This window comes from Balaenoptera physalus (assembly GCF_965194825.1).
Source record: "Balaenoptera physalus genome assembly, chromosome: X".
Lineage (NCBI taxonomy): Eukaryota > Metazoa > Chordata > Mammalia > Artiodactyla > Balaenopteridae > Balaenoptera > Balaenoptera physalus.
Genome location: NC_138903.1, coordinates 27,107,898 through 27,127,978, shown reverse-complemented (window position 1 = coordinate 27,127,978; position 20,081 = coordinate 27,107,898). Strand labels below are relative to the sequence as shown.

The 20,081-nt window shown below is 37.7% G+C and overlaps 1 protein-coding gene across 1 annotated transcript in view; it reads right to left on the bottom strand.

Annotated features, from left to right (window-relative positions):
* The window catches only part of IL1RAPL1 (interleukin 1 receptor accessory protein like 1), a 916,526-nt gene that overhangs the window by 308,466 nt on the left and 587,979 nt on the right, over nt 1-20,081 (bottom strand). The window contains exon 5 of the mRNA XM_082446519.1: nt 793-867. Coding sequence (XP_082302645.1) covers nt 793-867 — 75 coding nt within the window. The remainder of the gene's footprint in view (nt 1-792; nt 868-20,081) is intronic.

The window sequence follows — 20,081 nt, the reverse complement described above, 5'->3', positions numbered from 1 at the left end:
AAAAATGATTTTTAACTGTAACAGTGTCATTTACTTTAATGAATCTCTACCCTTTCCCCCAATTTTCAAAAATTGTATTTTAACATATTAGTGGGTATTATAGTCAAACAGTTCCACACTGCCAATTCAAGGGCTTCCCTGGTGGCGCAGTGGTTAAGAATCCACCTGCCAGTGCAGGGGACACGGGTTCGAGCCCCAGTTGGGGAAGATCCCACATGCTGCGGAGCAACTAAGCCCGTGCACCACAACTACTGAGTCTGCGCTCTAGAGCCCGCGAGCCACAACTACTGAGCCCACGTGGCACAACTACTGAAGCCCTCGCACCTAGAGCCCGTGCTCTGCAACAACAGAAGCCACCGCAATGAGAGGCCCGCACACTGCAACAAAGAGTAGCCCCCGCTAGCTGCAACTAGAGAAAGCCCTCGCGCAGCCACAAAGATCCAATGCAGCCAAAAATAAATAAATAAGTAAAATAAATTTTAAAAAACCCAACAATTCAAGCCTTATAAAATGACAAAATAATACCATCAGCAAACCCTTCAGCAAACCCATCTAATTTTTCAACAACCATCTAAATAACACATGAGTTTTTACATCCATATGTCCAGCTTGGTCCTAATGCACGCACCAGGGGGATGGAATACGCCATTATTTGCTGGTATTTTCTAATTTTGCTCCCTTTAAATAAACATGGGCTTAGCTCAGAGTATTACACCAGGTTACAATCTAGGCTTATTAACAGTCAGAATGTAATGAGAAAAGTGTATTAACTAGAATTAAGGAATTACTCACCCAGCTGGGTCTCCTGAATTGTCAGTTTACTTTCCATAGGATACAAAAGCTTGGGTGGTTTATCAGTCAGAGGGGCTGAAAAACAATAATAATACAGACTTATAGTTATGCTGCATAAACTGAAGGATAGAACACAGTTTATTTTCCCAAGTACTTTTCATTCTTTGAGTAGTGTGTCAAAGCACTCTACCAAGTAATGACTTACATATTGCAGGTAGTACCTTCAGGCGAGCTGAAAAGCTATTAGATTATACACGAGTCAAATATAACACTACCAAATTGGCAGTCACATGAGACTGTTGAAGTACAGAATCAGGATTGGTCAGTCCTTAAGAACATATGATTGTACTTCACCAAATATTTTCAATTTTCACCTTGCTTTCCTTTTTAAAGGGTACCCTACATTTTCTCTGTGTTAATTAAAGATACACATGATATCCGTATCATGCATTTCAATGATTTTTTTGAGGGCATAATATTGCCTCTTTCTTCTTAATCCCATTCCTAGTTTCCCTACCCTGGATCACATTGCCTCAAAACCCATAATTTAGTAATTAGATTAAGTATTTCTCACATACATCTCCTATAAATGAGGCAGCAATGTGGCATTACATTACTACAAATACAAGCTGCATATTCAAACATGCATAAAAGTATATATTTTTCACCAAGTTATATTTTAAGTAATACTTTTCATTTAGTCAGAACCCCTTATTACTATTATCCATGACATTTTATAGTACTTATTGCTAATTTGCATGATATACTGCCTTTGATTTTTAGCTTCTACACATTACTGCTCTGTGCACTTATCAATTTATCAATGATCAGTGTACAGATCTAAGAGTTGGCTATTAAGCATCTTGAAGATAGGTTTCCCATTGCATACTTCATTCCTAGCTAACTAGACTATCTGGACTTTAGACAAATAGTCAGTGATCCTTCATTAAAGACTCCCTCCTCACCCTCTCTGACTGAAATGCCCAGGTCCCTGTGAAATCTGTCACTGCAACTTCCACTCTGTAAGAAGTGCAGAAATGATCAATTAAGGGTTGCTGAAATTGATTGAAAAATTAAATGATTTTGCTTTGAGGGCTTCCTTCCTTGCCAGGAGGACATGCCAGTTTGGTTGATAACCAGAAGGCTGATCTAGACAGCAGTGCCCGGAGTTGGCCACAAATCCTCATCACCAGAGGATTCAAGAATTCAATCTGCTTCGGCAGCTCACCTCTATCTCTCGTTAACAGAAAACACAGTCAGTGCAAACGGATGATGCATCCCAGCTCCGAAAAACAGGAATGAGTTTTAAGAGTCCTGGTTTGGAAGACCAACCTCACATAGGATCAGTAGCTTTTGTTCATAACTAATTGAATGCATTATTCATTCATCTTCATTAATATTTAACACAGGGATGGGAAGGAAGGGGAAACGAAAGTTGGGGTAATAAGATGAGATAAATCACTTTGAAATTCTTCTCAAAGATTTGACATCACTCTGATTAACCTCGAATACTTGTATGTCTTGCCTAAAGTGATCTTAACAGATTTTTATTCTCCTAATAGCTAAATAAGTAGGTTAGTCACTAAATGTTGGCAAAGCAGTTCACCATTAATAGGTCAAAGAGCCACATTTCCTAGGCTCTGGTTATCAAATGATTTCAGGTAACTTCAAAAGCAATATGGCATCAAAATAACCTGTTTCTTCAGTAAATTAACTCCGTTTATAAAAAGCTTGTGATTGCAGAGTCACAAGCAGACAATTCAACAGTTATAGAAAGCAGCTGAGAAAAATGTTCCCTGTTCAAACACATCCCACACTAATTTATAATAAAAGAAAATATCTGTAGAGAAAGATAATAAAATCCATAGGTAGGACATTTGTTCAGAAATATAAAACGGTTGTGTGGTGCTCCACCCCAACACACCACCCACCCCATGGCATAATGTTACAGCCTTAAGATCCTTCCATATTATCCTCATGGGACAACTCCAAGTTAACAGAGGAATCAAGAGTGTTCAAGCCAGAAAAAATTATAAGCTTATTAAGTTCTTTGATTTTTAAATTGTGTTCCCTAAAGCCCTATGGTTTCCACAGTGCCCCTCTGGGCAGGTGAAATGCAGATACAGATAAGGGGTGGACCGAGGGCCTCGACTCCATACCTTGTTGTACTGCCTACCCCTCTCTTGATATAAGTAGCTCTGCTTTTACTTATACATCAGTATTCCGTCCAAGATTTTAACCCCCCAAATCCAATTCAACTCAACTGATGCATATTGGACACTATAATGTGCTAGGTATTGTGAGAGTGGCTTTGGAATATCTTTGGTTTCTGCCTTTACATCTTACAGTAACCAGAAGTTAAAAAATAATGGCAATAGTGAAAAATTCTGGGCTGATTCAACTCCCTTGTTTTATTTATTTAAGTTTTTACTCTTTTTTTTACATTTTTTTCTTTTTTTTATTGAAGTATAGTTGATTTACAATGTAGTGCCAGTCTCTGATGTACAAAGTGACTCAGTTATACACATATATACACCCTTTTTTAAATATTCTATTCCATTATGGTTTATCACAGGATATTGAGCATAGTTCCCGTGCTTTACAGTAGGACCTTGTTGTTTATCCATTCTAAATGTAACAGTTTGCATCTACCAGCCCCAAACTCCCAGTCCATCCCTCTCCCTCCCCACCTCCCCCTTGGCAACCACAGGTCTGTTCTCTGTCTATGAGTCTGTTTCTGTTTTGTACATAGGTTCATTTATGTCATATTTTAGATTCCACATACAAGTGATATCATATGGGATTCGTCTTTCTCTTTCTGACTTACTTCACTTAGTATGATAATCTCTAGTTGCATCCATGTTGCTGCAAATGGCATTATTTCATTCTTTTTTATGGCTGAGTAGTATTCAATTGTATATATGTACCACATCTTCTTTATCCATTCATCTGTCAATGGGCATATAGGTTGTTTCCATGTTTTGGCTACTGTGAACAGTGCTGCTATGAACATAGGGGTGCATGTATCTTTTTAATAATTAGAGAAATGCAAATCAAAACTACAATGAGGCACCACCTCACACTGGTCAGAATGGCCATCGTTAAAAAGTCTACAAATAACAAATGCTGGAGAGGGTGTGGAGAAAAGGGAACCCTCCTACACTGTTGGTGGGAATGTAAGTTGGTATAGCCACTGTGGAACACAGTATGGAGGTTCCTAAGAAAACTAAAAATAGAGTTACCCTATGACCCAGCAACCCCGCTCCTGGGAATATACCCAGACAAATCTATAATTCAACTCCCTTGTGTTAGAGGTCAAAGATCCGAGGTGTAAAAAGCACAACTGGTTTGCCAAAGGTAACAGAGCAAATTCAAGCTAGAGTCCTTGCTAGATCTTTGCCTCCCAGTTCTGTCAAGCAACTACTAGCCTTGTGCAATGTTTCCCCTCAAGGTGTGAGCAATCTGTTAGGAGAGCAAAAACATGCAAATAAGTGACTATAACCTACAGCAGAGCACTCGTACTGTGCAATCTGTCATCTCTAAGTTCTGATATTATGCTCTAGAGGGATATTGTTGAGGCATGTTTCTTGTATGATTCACTTGTCTTTGATAAAAGTGAACTGAAACTATCAGAGAACACAACAGCTGACTACAGATTTGACACATGACTGTGAAATGGGGTGACCATTAAAGCTAAGATATAGCTCCACAGTCATTTGAGGGTGACCAATTGTGCTGCCACAAAGAAAAGACATGTGCTGAATTATCCATTATTTGAATGTTTCTGACACTTTATGGTGTTTAACAAATATTAGTTGAATCGAATTGACAGAAGACAGAACTGGCAAACAAATGCAGGAATGGTAATGACCAAACCAAATGAACACACAAACACAAAGCCCTCTTCATTTTCTGCATGGGCAAAAGTACGACTGGAAGGAACTCAAACAAATTAGTTACAATAAAAAGCAAAGTAATAAGCATTAGACCATGACTAGACCAACTAACATTTTATTGTCAAGAGAAGATCTTGCCTTTTGGGACCCTTTCTTTCCTTCTCTCTCTCTCTCTCTCTCTCTGTCTCTCTCTCTCTCTCTCTCATTCACACACACACACACACACACACACACACACACACACTCACTAAGCTGAAATCATTGAAAAAATAAAGCAAGTCTGACAGTGGTGACATGAAGCACAGGCTGATTTTAAATCCTAATCACATTTTGTCTACAAAAAAAATACACAACAATTATAGTAGAGATGTTTCTCTGGCTACCTATGCATTGAAATATTTCTATGAATCCACCAACAAAAATATTTTCAAGCTCTCATTTTATTCTTCAGAATATCCCATTGACAACATTAAAGATAACATAGTTATTTTTAAAGTGTTTTTACTTTGAAATTAAAAATCTTTATTTTTATTTTAAAATAAAAATCTTTTACAGAGTTATTAATATGTCCCAATCGACAAAACCGTTCTTCAGAGTAGAAGGAACAATTTAAAGGACGTTTGTTTTGCTTACCAGTTGCTAGCTAGAGAAACATCTGGAAGGCGGTATACACACAGTTGTGTATAGGAATAATTCCTATGTTAACGTTCCCTAAATAATTATGAAGAGATGAAGTCTCTCTCTTTTTTCCCCATGCCATGTACACTTGGGTTATGGAATAGTGAAAAAGAGGATCCAATTTTCCAAAGCAAAAGTGACAAGAGACCAGGGCAATGAGGCCAGTATTCTCGAATTTTTCTAATGTTCTTAAAGAGAAGAGAAATATGAGATGTTTAGGATGAGTGTACCTTTGTTCTGACATCCCTCTAAAATTTAATTTTAGTCCCTCAAATACTCTTGAGAATAATTAATATTTCTTGGATACTTAAAATTGTCCTACCACAAAATCTGTTCTTTCAAAATCATAGATACTTTTCAAAATGTATTTTAAGTAGTGCCTTCTCTGCTTTGTTTCTTAGAAGCATTATGGTAAGGTAAGAAAGATAATACACATAGTTTTCAGGGAGACATGGGTCTAATAAATTCTGACTGTTAGAAGTTAGACCTGGTTGGTTTGGCAAGTTGGAGAAGTTACTTAAACTCTATGAGTCTCAGTCTCCTTATATAAAAAATGTGACATTTTCCCCTTATGGCTTGGTGTGAGGATTAAATAGGATAACAGATTAAATGCCTGGATATATTAGATGGAAAATACATCTGTTCTAATGATATCCATCGAAGTTTGGGACAATAGCATTTAGCATTCTTTGTAGCCTGAGAAGAAAAAAAAATACTGTTTGTAAAATAATGAACTGGATATTTAGATAAGCGTTCAAAAGGCATTTAAATCCTGAATTTAAGAATCATTAATATTTCCTACATTAGTTTCCATAGCAGGAGAACTGGTCCATCCTTCAAAAACACAATTCAACAAGAGCATTTTGAAGACTTTTAGATATGCAAGCAAGGTACTGGGATTGTAAAGGACTCAAACGAAGGTAAACAAAACACAGCTTTTAACCCTCACAGAGCTTACAACCTAGATACATAATTAAAATATAACTCCACGAGTCAATTTCAAGAGCCTTTACGAAGTACCTGCAAATAATAAGTACTATATTAGAAATAAAATGACCAATAAGGCATGGAGTTATACATAAGAATGTATGAGATGAGAGCGCATATATGATGCATTGTGATGAGTGCTATACTCAGAGGTAATTTCTTTATGACCCTATTTAAATCTACCAGCTAAATCTGATCACAAAACAATACTCACAGATTTATTCAGCTGACTATAAAACACGCTCTGTGGCAATCCCACCAACACACGCCATTTTACAATGGAGATTTTTGGTTTGTTTTGCTGTCTGCATGTACTTTTTTTTAACTTATAAGACTTGACAACCAACTGCCTATTGTCCTAGCAAGTCAACGGAATGTGAATTACTCATAGAGCTTCAATGACTCAAAATGGGATTTCAGTTCTGCTTTCTTTGGTCTGGAATGTTTTAACATTAGTTCTTAATAGTGGAGCATAGCACTCATGAGATATATAGCAAGTAGATAAAACCTCATGTTCCTTGGGAGAAAAAAAATGAATGGATGGGAGAAAATATCAGTGTATACAAGGTGAAGCCATTTGGGGGAAGAGAGGTGCTTAACTTTTCACTTATCTCGAATGCACTGGGATTGGCAAAATTTCTCCTTTCTGTTGCAAACAATTATGGTAATTCCCAGTGGAGCCATGGAGCCTCAGAAGCCTCAAAGAGGAAGGAGTGGCAAATCAACTGAGCAGAGAGTGCAGGGAAAGCGGTTTATGAACAAACTAACACCATATACATGATAACCTTGATCTAGGAGTCGTGTCAAAATGATAAAGCAAATACTCCCAAGGATGTAACTCTTAATATAATCTATCAAAATGCATGTATTCAGGAAAATCAAAAATTAATTTGACTAGCTTTGATACTTAATATTTTATTCATATAGTTTGATAAGTGTAGCTTATAATGCAAATTAAAAAATATGTTCATTCATTCATTTCAACAAATATTTTTAAAACATCTTCTCTTTGCCAGGAATTTTTCTAGCTACTAGAGGGTATAACAGTGAACCAGACAGACACAACTCCTGCTCTCATGGAGCTTGCATTCCAGAGAGGGAGATGGAAACTATACATGTAAACGAATATATGCATAACATAATATCAGGTAGTTCTAAGTACTGTAGAACATATAGCATCTGTGACTTCCCTGGTGGCGCAGTGGTTAAGAATCCACCTGCCAATGCAGGGGACATGGGTTCGAGCTCTGGTCCGGGAAGATCCCACATTCTGCGGAGCAACTAAGCCCATGCGCCACAACTACTGAGCCTGCGCTCTAGAGCCCGCAAGCCACAACTACTGAGCCCATGTGCCACAACTACTGAAGCCCACGCCCCTACAGCCCGTGCTCTGCAACAAGAGAAGCCACTGCAGTGAGAAGCCCGCGCACCGCAACGAAGAGTAGCCCCTGCTCGCAGCAACTAGAGAAAGCCTGCGTGCAGCAACGAAGACCCAATGCAGCCAAAAGTAAATAAATAAGATAAATAAATTTATAAAAAAAGAAAAAGAAAACCAAGCAGCTAGCGCAGGTGCTATTTTAGAGGAATGTCAGGAAAGTTTGCTTTGAAGATCTTTGAAACAGATCTCTGTGAAAGGAGGGAACCAGCCATGGAAATACCTGGAGGAAGATTATGGCAGGCAGAGGAAGGTGCAAAGATCATGAAATGGGAGTGCACTTGGCATGTTTGAGGGAAGGCACAGATCATTATAGCTATCTTGACAAAAGGAAAGAGCGGCAATGAGTTCAGAGATAGTCATGGGCCAATTCAGGCACGGCCTTGTAGAACATGGAAAAGACTTGGGTTTTACTCTAAACCTAATGAGAATGCACTGGAGACTTGTGGAGAGAGCTTCTGGTAACAGTTATATGCCAAAAGTATCACTCTGGCACCTTGGTGTTCACGTCTAGGAGGATGGAGTAGTGTGGAGGCAGAAGGCCAGTAAGGAGGGTATTGAAGCAGTACACCAAATGGTGATGATACATTAGTGCTGCTGCTGGAAATGGTAGGATTTTTTCCTTTAAATACCTATTTGGTAGGTAGAACTAACAAAATTTACTGATGGATTTGATATGGAATGTAAATGAAAATCTAGGAGTTAAGGGGGATCCCCAGTTATGCACTTGAGCAAACACATGAAGGGCAGTGCTACTTAATGATACGGGGGCAGTACAAGAGGGGCAGTTTTATAAGATAGTGGGAATCAAGAGACACGTCTTTATAAATCAATTCAGTCACCTCCAATTATCCATAGAGGCTAGAGAATTTTACTACTGATCAATGATTTATATTTTGAAAAACCAAGCCACTGGCTGACGACTCATCTTCTCCTCTGGTCTCCCAGAGGACTGAGAAAATGGTCTAAAAAAAAAAGTTTCATGTTTCAGGCTAATGCCATATTCATTTATCATGAGATAAACTTTGGCTAACCTCTACTATCCTTTGCTTTAACACCATTCATAAAAAAATATGTATACCACCAAACTTATTTTTGACTAATAGAATCAGAAGCATGCTTAGTCAAGATACTAAGAACGACTCTCTAGTATTCCCTTGGTTCAATGATATGTGGCACATATTCAATCAGCAAATTTAATATCATCATATATAATTTAGTTTTTTCTTATTTAAAAATATTAATTGTGAAGTACTAACAAAGACATTATAGAATTTATATTTCATCACTTCCCATTATCTTGATAAACCTCCCAGGTAACATAAACAATGAAAAGATTATATTCATTCAATACTTGTTTTTAAAATAGAATCACTTAAGAATATAGGAAAAGTTAACTAACATGGAGCTAATGTTAGGGCTCAGGTTTTCTATTCACTTGCCACCTTCTACAGTTGTCTCTTAAGACCTGCTTCCCAGCTTCCATTGTCTGCAGCCCTGCTTGCTGCATCCAGACTCATGGTCGATTCTAGAACTCATTCAGTCACCCACTACACCCTGATTCTGACCTAATGAGCTGAGAAGAATATGAAGGGCAAACAAAAGAGAGCATAGGTAGACAGAATAAATAAAGGTGGTTTAATATTTTTAATTCTTATTTTTAAAACAACTGCTGCACTGAATTTTGCACAACTGCTGTGGGGATAAATTCTGATTGCATGACTGATTTCAACCATCTTAAATAAATCTGTGTGTAGTCAAAGCTAAAGCAAAAAAGTGGTGAGAAAAAGGAAACAATACATAATTATCTGCAGAAATTATGATGAACCCTAGGAAAAGAATGCTGACTGATATAATACCTATAATCAAGTAGGTGAGCATGCCCGCTACTGTTTTCACTTCTGTTGACAGGCAAAGAAGGAATTAACGGTCACCAATTAGCTTCTAGGGACAATAGTCAATTCCAAAAAATTATATGTCCTATGAGGGAAAGTATCTCTTCCCTAGTAATGAGAAAGTAAGCAAAATTATCATATCATTTTTTTCTTTTTATATTAGTAGATAAAAGGCCCTCAAGAAACGAAAATAATAAATCCCAGGCTGTCTGGAAATGCTTATTAAGGGAAATTGTGGAATACACAAAAGGCACCCTGTTACTACTGAAAGTCAGAAAATATTTTATTCTCTGCTTGGCTTGGAATATCACAGTAAGACATCACATTTCCATAGTATAGTGTAATGTACTTTAATGTCCTTCCAAATTGTATTGGGTTGGTTTATTTATATCATACTTCAAAGTAGAAGATATTCACGCCTCTTGGCTTTTTCTTCATGTTATAGTATCTTGCACGATTACTCACTGGTATGGCTCTCTGACAGTGGTTTTCAACTGGGGTTGTCACAACTGGCGAGGGGGGTGCTATTTGACAAGGGATGCTGCTAAACATCCTACAGTGCACACAAAAGCCCCTCACAATAATTATCCTGTGCCAGATATCAATAATGCTGAGCTTGAGAAGCCCTGCCTGATGATAACCGTATATTTAAAGCGGTTGTATTACCTATATTTCAAGCCTGAATTGGACAAGAGACTTTAATTTTCTAGTAGACAGAAAGCTTTTGAAAACATGAGGATTGATGAAACAGGATGGAGGAAGCTGTAGTCTGGGTCACCGTAGAGTGGACCACAGCAATCAAGAGAGCCATGAAGGGTGTATGAAAGTCTGCATAGGCTTAGCACACAGAAAGGTCAGGTATGTCTGACAGGGTACAAGGGAGAGACGGGAGGCCAAAATGAGGAGAATTAATGTGAGAGTCCATATAAAGAATGAGTAACCTCTTCCTCCTTCCAAACCCTTATAGCGAGAATGACCACCACCAAGGCCTCTCGTCCCTACCCAAACAACTAAAAAATAAGAGGTTCTTCTCTAAAGACATAGAATAAACCATCTAATGCAGAGTACTGGAGGCATCCCAGAACTGCAGAAATAATTCAAACCTATTCTAAAACATTTAGGTGATGAAATATTACATAATTATTTCACAGCAAAATCTTCCTAATGTTGTACTATTATACTTCACTTAATTTGAAAGTTGTTTGCAATCACTGAACACATATTTACCAACAGACGGTAGTCTAAAAAAATATATATGTATACATATATATTATATATACATTTTTTTGGTAAGTGGCAGTAAGTATTCAAGGGATCTAGCCAGAGATTAAAAACAAAGTAGCCCATGTAATATCTCAATTTATCATTAAAAGCTAACATAGCATACTTTGCTTAATTTCATTCACAAACTATTAAATTGACAGGTAAGCTGGAACTCTCAGCATAAATTTAAGGCTTTTAAGACACAAGAACATAAATGTAAGATTGCAAATAAGCATATGTGTAGGAAAAATTAACACACTATTTTGGGGTGTGCAGTTACATTATTTCATTTGATCGTCCATTTGCTACAATGAAAAAATCCAGAAGCTTCTCCCCAAACCAACAGCCAGTGAGGACAGATGCCAAGATCTGAACCTATGTCATTTGATTTTAATGGTCACATGCTTTCCATTTCTGTAGTCTACTTTCCAACATTTGTGATTTCTAATGTAGTTTCTATTAGACACCTTATTTTTTTCCTGGGGTTTCTGATGATATGGGGAAGACTTGGGGAAAAATATTTTGATGGATTTTGGAAACAGAGAGACAGAAAGGTCTGTGTTAGGACTCAACTGTATTTCACAATCATGAAGCTTTTACTGTAGAATTTGAATAAGCCTAACACTGATTTCTGAAGATTAGAAGAGAGGATTACGTCTGTCATCGGCTCTCATAAGCAGAACCCTTTAATGAATACAGAACTTGATGATGACATACAATTTGAGGCTCTCATTATGACAGTGGACCAAAATAAGGGGAAGCATTCTAGAAATCCCATTAAAATTGTTACCAAAGAGAAAATGAACCTTCAAAAGCATATTCTCCATTGAAATCCAAGGTTTATATATATGAACTAAAATTTTTAAATTTTTGTAGCAATTATATAAAATATTAGAGACTTCCTTTAGAGTGACTTTATAACCACCCATATTCTGTAAAAAAAATAACATCACTTTTGCATAAAATGTGGAAACATAAATTAAACAAACAATTCTACTATTACTGAATTGCATTCTTCTCGATGAATTAAATTTCACTGGTGGTCAGCTTCTTATGGGACAGTAACAGTAGATTTGTCAAATATTGATATATTCAACTTCTGCACTTGCTTTAACTTTCTTGACATCTGTCAATGATAAGGTTGCACTGGGAGATAGCACAGTTTCCTCTGATAGTCTTTGAATCAAATCTAATTTCTGTACAGTTGGAACCCCAAAATTCCAATATAATAGTAATATAAATACTGTATACTAAGTTACAGGCTGCTTGTGATATTTAATGACATGACTGCTTAAAGAAATATGCCTACAGATAATTAGCCTCTCTCCTTCCACCCCTTTCTTCCTTTTTCTTCCCTTCTTTCTTCCCTTTCTGTTTACCCTCCCTCCCATCTTCCTTTCCTTCTTTTCTTCCTTCTCTTCTCCCTCCCTCCCTCCTTTCATATCATACTTCCTTCCTTCCCAAGAAATCCATCTAGAAGGCAGACTGAAGGAAAAGCATTTTGTTTTCTCTATTCTGGTTACAGTGAAAAAACAGAAACCTAAATCTCCATTCATTCATTTATTCAGCTATAACTTACTCGGCTGCATAATCATCACTTTTTCCTGTTTAGATTGGTATCATTCATTCAAATAACACTATTGGGAATTAATCTTTTTTGCAGAAATCATTTTATAAAAACAGTTATTTATCAAATAATAACCTCCTATCTAAAAGGATTTTAAGCAGCTTCAACAACGTCTAAACGCTTACTAAAGAGCTCCTATGGCAGTTTTCTGTTGTTTCATAAAAGGAAAGTCTATCACAAGTCATTAAAAATGTGATTACCACCAAAAAAAAAAGAAATCCAAGAAAGAAAAGCATGCCTATGAGCAATAAGATCAGGCACTCTTTAAATAAAACTTGCTATTAAAATCTAATTATGCTGCTAATGCTGTTATATTACTTTTGCTATCAGTGCATAGCTAAGGGTTACTTGGCAACAAACTGGGGTTAGTCATTTTAAGAATTTTCTTTTCAGCAGTGCAGGAACAAACTGCAAATTTGTTCTTAGTTGCATTGAACACGACTCATATCCTCGAAAAGAAAACGAGTACCAAAACAAAAGCCTGTTACAAACAACAACATCCACAGGATGTTGATAATTACTGTAACTGAGTGATGGGTACATGGAATTTCATTATGCTACTCTATTTCTGTGTCCATTATGCTTGAAATTATCCAAAATAAAAACAGTTTTTCAAAAATATCACGGATATGAAAACTTTAGGGTTTGGTTTGGTAAATTTTTTGAATGTTATATATAGCATGAATATGTGCATGTATCTACATATGTCCATATAGTGAAGTATAAATGAGCAATTTTGAGCCAAGTTTATAACAAGAAATGAAATGAAATTGAACTGTATCTATGCCAGCTCAAAGCAATACCACAGCGCTATTTGCTCAGCAAAATTCGTTTCTATACGTCTTCCCATTTCTTTGTTTATAATAAATAGAGCAAAGGCATTTTACTTTAGGAAAAAAGCACTAATACAATTTATCAGCTAAATATTACTGAGTTACAAATTACCCTAAATCTTAGTAGCTTAAAATAGTGGCCATTTATTATTTTTCGTGAGTCCATGAGACACCTGCGGGGTTCAGTGGATCTCGCCGAAGCTGGAATGATCTTTGCTCAGCTCACTCATGCATCTGTGGTCAATTCCCGGTCAAACATGTGGCTTTGCTCATCTGGGCTGGGCTTGCTTACATTTCTTAGATACTTTAACAAGTTAAGACTTTTATTCAGTAATTGATATGGGATCAATGGAGGTTTGTAAGGAGGCAAGTAACATGATCCCATGTGAATTTTTTATGCTCCTTTAGTCTAGAACTAGCCTCAGACTGCTCTGCATCAAGCACACTGAACAGTCTACCATTTTCCCAGTTCACCATTCTCTTAGATTCTTTTGGAACGTGCCTCCTATGCTCATTCTGGAACGTCATATTGCTCCTTCTTAAATCCTAACTCACCTTCCATAACTACCACAGGTATCAATTCTCAGGCTAAAGTTTCCTCACGTCTATCCAACCTTTAAGAGGCTGGGTTGTAACTTTTCCTTCTACACATCTGACTTCCTCTTGAAAGTGTAAACTCCCTGAGAACAGGGATTATGGTGGGTAAAAAAAAATTTTTTTTTAACCTTCATGTCCCTAATGTTTTTAGTGTCTTCTATAACAGGTAGAATATAGTGGATGCTCAAAAAACTTAGGTAGAATGACTTAAGGAAAAACTTAACTGTATTTCATGCATTCTATTTTAAAAGGCAGTAATTGTATGCTCCTTTTTTCTGAAGATTTACATTAAAAACTCTTCATTAAAAATACATTTTCGATGGCTGAGACAAGCTTCAGTTAGTTTAGAAAACTTACTCATCTAGAAAATACACTACATGAATCCAGAAAATAACTATTAGTACCCTTTAAAAAATAATAAGTACCAACTATTTGTATAGTTATATGAGAAATATGTCATCCTTGTTTGAGTGATTTATGACCAGGAGTTAGTATATCCAGCTATGTTTCTCATCTCTGAGGAATGAATTTTAATTTTATGATGTCTCTTTTTGTCCACTTATAATGTAAAGATGAAGATAATCACTCAGTCAACAGTGTGTAATCACTGTATGCCAGTTATTAGCCTAGCATTTGGGTTGGTGCCATAGGGCAAGGCCAAGTAAGTACAGAACAAGATACATGCAAGTAATTTACACTCTGGTTGAAGATACATGACCAGTAACACAACAACAAATGAAAGACCCTATTTAATAAAAAGATGAACTCTGTATTCCTGGCTATGGGTGATATCACAGTTCTAAGTTAAGGGATGGAAGAAATAGGATATTAATCAGAGAGAGATTCACGGATGAGGAACATGTAATAGGTAGAGTAGATAACTGTACTTGAACTAGACTGCGCAGAAAGACCAAGACTTTCCCTGTCCACCATGCTCCCTCTCACACACTTGGCAAATAATTGGTTTTCTATTGGTATGAGAAGGCACCATGACATAGGAAGTAAGATGACAGCACAATGCAGACAAGGAATGGAAATCAAGAAGTCAAACAAGGAAGCCATAAAGTGTGTTTCAAGGAGTACAAGGTTAATAGTTAATAGACTCCTTTAATAGACCTCTTTGTCTTCTGTATCTGCAATGGAAAAGTCAAAGGCTTTATTTAGAGTCAGGAAGTCCTAGGTTCCAACCTTGGCTTTGTTCCATTATAAAATTTTTATGAAAATTGCTTCACATGTTTGAAACTCAGCTTCCTCATCTATAAGGCAGATATAAAATATATTTCTTGAAGAAATTGATCTTTTAAAGGTTTGTCGTGAAGTTTAAATGAGCTACCTCATGAGGGTAGCTGATATTAGGCCTAACACAGAAAATGTGCTTCATAACTGCTAGTGTGCATTAACACTAATATTAGGGATTTGAAGACCTCCAGAAGTAAGGATAAAACGTACCTGAGAAGAGAGGAGGAACAGGTCATTCCAAAAAGAGGGAGCAGCATGAATAAAGAAACAGAGCTGGACTTGATATATCATGCAAGCAGAGAGGTTAATGAGGCAGTGGGACACACTGGATCAGAGTCATTTTGAGAAATATGGGCAAATAGGCACCTCCAAAAACATTTTATTGAAAGAATTAACAAATATAGGAATCATGAGGTGAAGGCCAGTTATTAATCATCTCCTAGGATTAATTTATAAATAAACAATAGATTATCTAAACTGTTTTTCCTCACTGTAAATTGGAATTAGGTTGTGAATTTTGATTCATACATCTACATACTCCAGAATGCTCTTGCTTGGATTAAACAATGCTTCAAAGGCAATGGCTGCAAGCAATAGTTAATTCCATACTGATTAACCTAGCATAAAAGCATTGCTAAACACAGCACTGGCCTCATCAATGACTGTCAGCTCATTTAAGATGGAGAGGTGGATGGTAAACACCACATGGTCTGTATGACCTAAAGGCAAATTATTAGATTGCTCCAGGCCCCATTAGAAGAACAATGTAAATGCCACAACTGACCTGAACTCAATAAGGTAAGGCCTGCAGGTATGACTTTGAAGCCACTTTCAGGCAATGACACTGTCATTTGCCACACATCACCGCATTATCAAAGAAAAAGAAGACAACAAGAGAACACAGCTAGAGTCAGCCAGCAAATATCCAACTATGTTAGCCACATTAAAAGATTAGGTCTGCTTTCATGCCTGTATTCTCAAGCTAGTGCTCTATTAATTTAATTTGTGCCCGCTGGTCCCACAATGGGTTGTTAACACTTCAAATTAATATTTGTTGAGCCTGATAAATTGCTAAATTGTGCTTATTTTTCATCTTTGGTTCCTAATAGATTATATAGTTTAGAGTTTATATTCGAGCTGCACTATCCAATATAGTAACCACTAGCTTGAGTCACACTAGCCACATTTCAAGAGCTCAATAACCACATGTGTCTTGTGGTTACCTTATTGGACAGGCAGATCTGGAACATTTCTGTTACTGCAGAAAGTTCTTTTATGCAGTGATGGACTAGAATTACTCTCAAGCTTTCTCATGCCATGACACATTTGGAAATTATTTTTGTAGGGCACCCTGGGGTAAAAAATCTTGTGGTCAGAAGTGATTGGTCTAGGGGCTCCAGCTGCCCTGAAGAGCTTATAGGAGTTGGTATCTTAGCACACCTGAAATGCATTTGGGGCACAGCCATGTGTCACTGCACATCAGTTGGAAAGCTGTGCCTTAGTTGATATCCAGTCCCACACGATCAGAGAAGTATAGTGTCTGGTCCTCTTAAAAAAAAATTACTAATCAGGTTTGTATTTCTAATTAAAAAGACAGGTATTCATAATGTCAAAGATATTTGAAAAAGGCTAAAACCCAAGCTGACAGATATCACTGACTATGAAGGCTTTTGCAAAGTGTTATGACAAACACTGATGTTGAATTTCATGGTTCCTGCACCCACAAAGAACTAGGAAACTTGCTGGCAATATAAATCATAAAATGGAATGTTGAAATCTTAGGACAAGTTCTTAAGACAAAAGAAGAGTAGGAAGTCTTCTTTCTCGTTAAAGCAAAAAGACAAGGAGGAAGAGGAAAGGCGAGTTGCTTGTTGTGGACACAGAAGATGAATTGCAGACATCATGGTTATTTGAGAAGTGGATGGAAGCAAATGGCAAGTCTAGGAAATTGGTAGCACTGAAGTGTTTGTGAACTTTCAAGTTGTTCCCCAAGATACAGAAAGCGTCTTTTCTTTATAATGATTTTAAGTCATTGGAAAAACCTTTGTTATGCAGGCTTTATCACTCTGGTACTAAGTGCTAGGCAATCCAAGGAATGCAAGACGCAGCAGTACCTGCTTTTCACAGCCCAATTTCCAGAGCACAGACTAGTCAAGTCAGAGATGGAGAGATGAGCTCCGTGAGGGCTTGGATTTGAATGGGCTTTTCTACTGAAGAGCTAAGATATCGCAGAGCTATGCTCATGAAAATAAAAAAAGAACCAGGTACTCTAAGTACTATTTTACAGCTGGTGGAGATTGAGGTAGAACGAATAGTCCGATGGGTGTGCTTTGTGCACATACTCACTGAAGACCTCTGTGCACCAGGCACTGTTCTTAGTGCTGGAGAACTGGCAGTGAACGAAACAAAGCCTGCATGCAGAGGGGAAAGACACAGGGAGATTATAGAGGCAAATAAGAAAATATAGCAAGGTAAGAGAATTGAGAGCAGTGCTGTCTTTTATAAAGGCTGGTGAGGGAAGATCTTACTGATAAAGAGACATTTGAGTGGAAACCTAAAGGAAGTGATGATAGAGGCCATGTAAATATCCAGGAGAAGAGCATTCCAGGCGACGAGAAGAGCATTCCAGGCAACGAGAAGAGCAATTTCAAAAACACTTAGGCGGGACCATGCCTGGAATATGTGAGGAGTAGTGAAGAGGCCATTGTATACACAGGCGAGCGAATTGAGGAAATGAGCTAAGAGCAGAAGGGTGTGAAGTTAGAGAAATACCAGAGAGCCAGATCACTTACGGCTTTGCACGTTTCGTTTGGACCTAGGGATTGAAAGTCATTGGTGATTTCTGAGAAGAGAGTAACATGATCGAACTCGTGTTTTAGGGTTCACTTTTGCGGCTGTGGGAAAATCCACTGTTGGGATGGGGGAGCAGGTTGACATGGTAGGAGGCAATCACAATAGTCCAGATGAGATTTGTTGGTTTGGATTAAGGCAGCAGTGGCAGAGGCAGAGAAGTGTTCATGTACTGACTCTACTTCCAAGGTAGATCCTTGGAATGTGGGACACGAGGTAAAGGGTTAGGGAGATTCAAGGCTGATTGCAAGGTGTTGGCTGGAGTTACTCCAAGAAAGGAGTTTCCATTTACTGCTGTGGGAAGATGGTGGGAGGAGCAACTGGGGCTGCATATGGATGGACAGATCAGGAGCTTGGTTTTGTTCATTTTAACTTTGAGATACCTCTTAAACATCAAATCTGAGCTATTTAGCAGGCAGCTAGATGTATGAGTCTGAGATTCACGGATGACATCAGGGCCAAAGAAATGAATTTGGGAGTCATTAACAAGTCAGAGAATATTTAAAGCCATGGCCTGGATGAGATCACTGGGGGAGGAGGGCCCCACTCTGGGTTTGAACCTCCTTCCTCTCAGATGCTGACAAAGACAAACAAATCAGAGAAATAGCACCGATCACTGCTCAGCTGCCACGCAGCAATGTCAGGCAGCTGCAATGCCCCTGGGTAAATACCCAAAGTAGCTAGTACTTAGCATTTTTTCAAAATATTTCAAGAATCAATCTTTCTGACAGCCTGAGAAATACACAGCAAGGCAGCCTTCCACATGAGTAAAAAGAATGCGTGCATTATCTGGTAGCATAACGCCAACCTCCATAGCACCAGCTGGAGCTACACTGATGCCTCTTCAACTTCATTTCTTTTAATTGAACAGCTGGACTAGAGATCGAGAGAGGGTTGAAAAGATGCCAGGGGCTGAGCAGGATTTCCAAAACCCTTCTAATACCTGAATGCCTAACAGTGTGCTCATAAGAGCCTGCAAAATGCCAGGCACCTATAATATAGCTCCTGCCTTAAAACCCTAGCCACCTCAGAAGCATACCTCATACTATGGGTATAAAGCACTTGAATTTTAGCCAGATTAATTGTCTTTAAGGGTCAGTTGTGACAACATAAGTAAATGACCAGCCAGTCCATGTAATATAGGGGGGTAAAATGAATGAAATCAGCTTGTTTTTCTGCTCATCTGGAGGTACATGTGACTTGCTTTATGCTGCCAATTCAGCAAGTGTTCCCCAAGGCTGTTCCTGCCCTTCTTAACTACAGAAGCATCAAAGCCACGCGGGATTGTATATTTCAACTCAGGGAATTTTTTTAATGTTAATTATGATGAAAAGATCACTCTGAAAAGTCAGTGCTATCATCAGCACATCTTTTGTGTGTACGGGTGAAAAGGTACCTGAAAAGAACACTTTCAAAGTGCCAGGATCACTAGTCAGATCCAATTGTGAGACACATCGCACAGCACATATAGTCCAGCAATCACAGGAGTCAACCAGCTAAGAAAACACACTCTGTGCAAAGTACTGTCTCAAAGGAAAGCCAGATAATGGTTGAGGGGGCCATTGCAGTCGGGCATATCCGGTCCTAAGTCTGAAACAGCAGAGAAAGCTGAAAACAACAACAAAAGGAATCTAAAAAAATTAAGAAAAGTATTCTTTAAAAACACATTTCACTTTCAAGAATAAAGGCATCCTTTTAGTATAAGTAGCAGGCAAAAAAGTCACTTTAAAAGCCAGCATTAAAACCTGAATTTAGCATTTTATGTATGTATGAGGAAGCGCACTTGATATCTTCACTTACTAACAGTTCTTTTGATAAAAGATAACTCGGCATAGCACATTTAATAAATTCACATTGGAGCCAAATGAATTCACATATGTACTTATATATCCACCATATGTATTTTCAAAAGTATTCATTTGCAAGTTGGGCATTGTTCAACTGCACAAACTCTGATAACTTTGAAAAAAATAAAAGCGTTATGTTTTA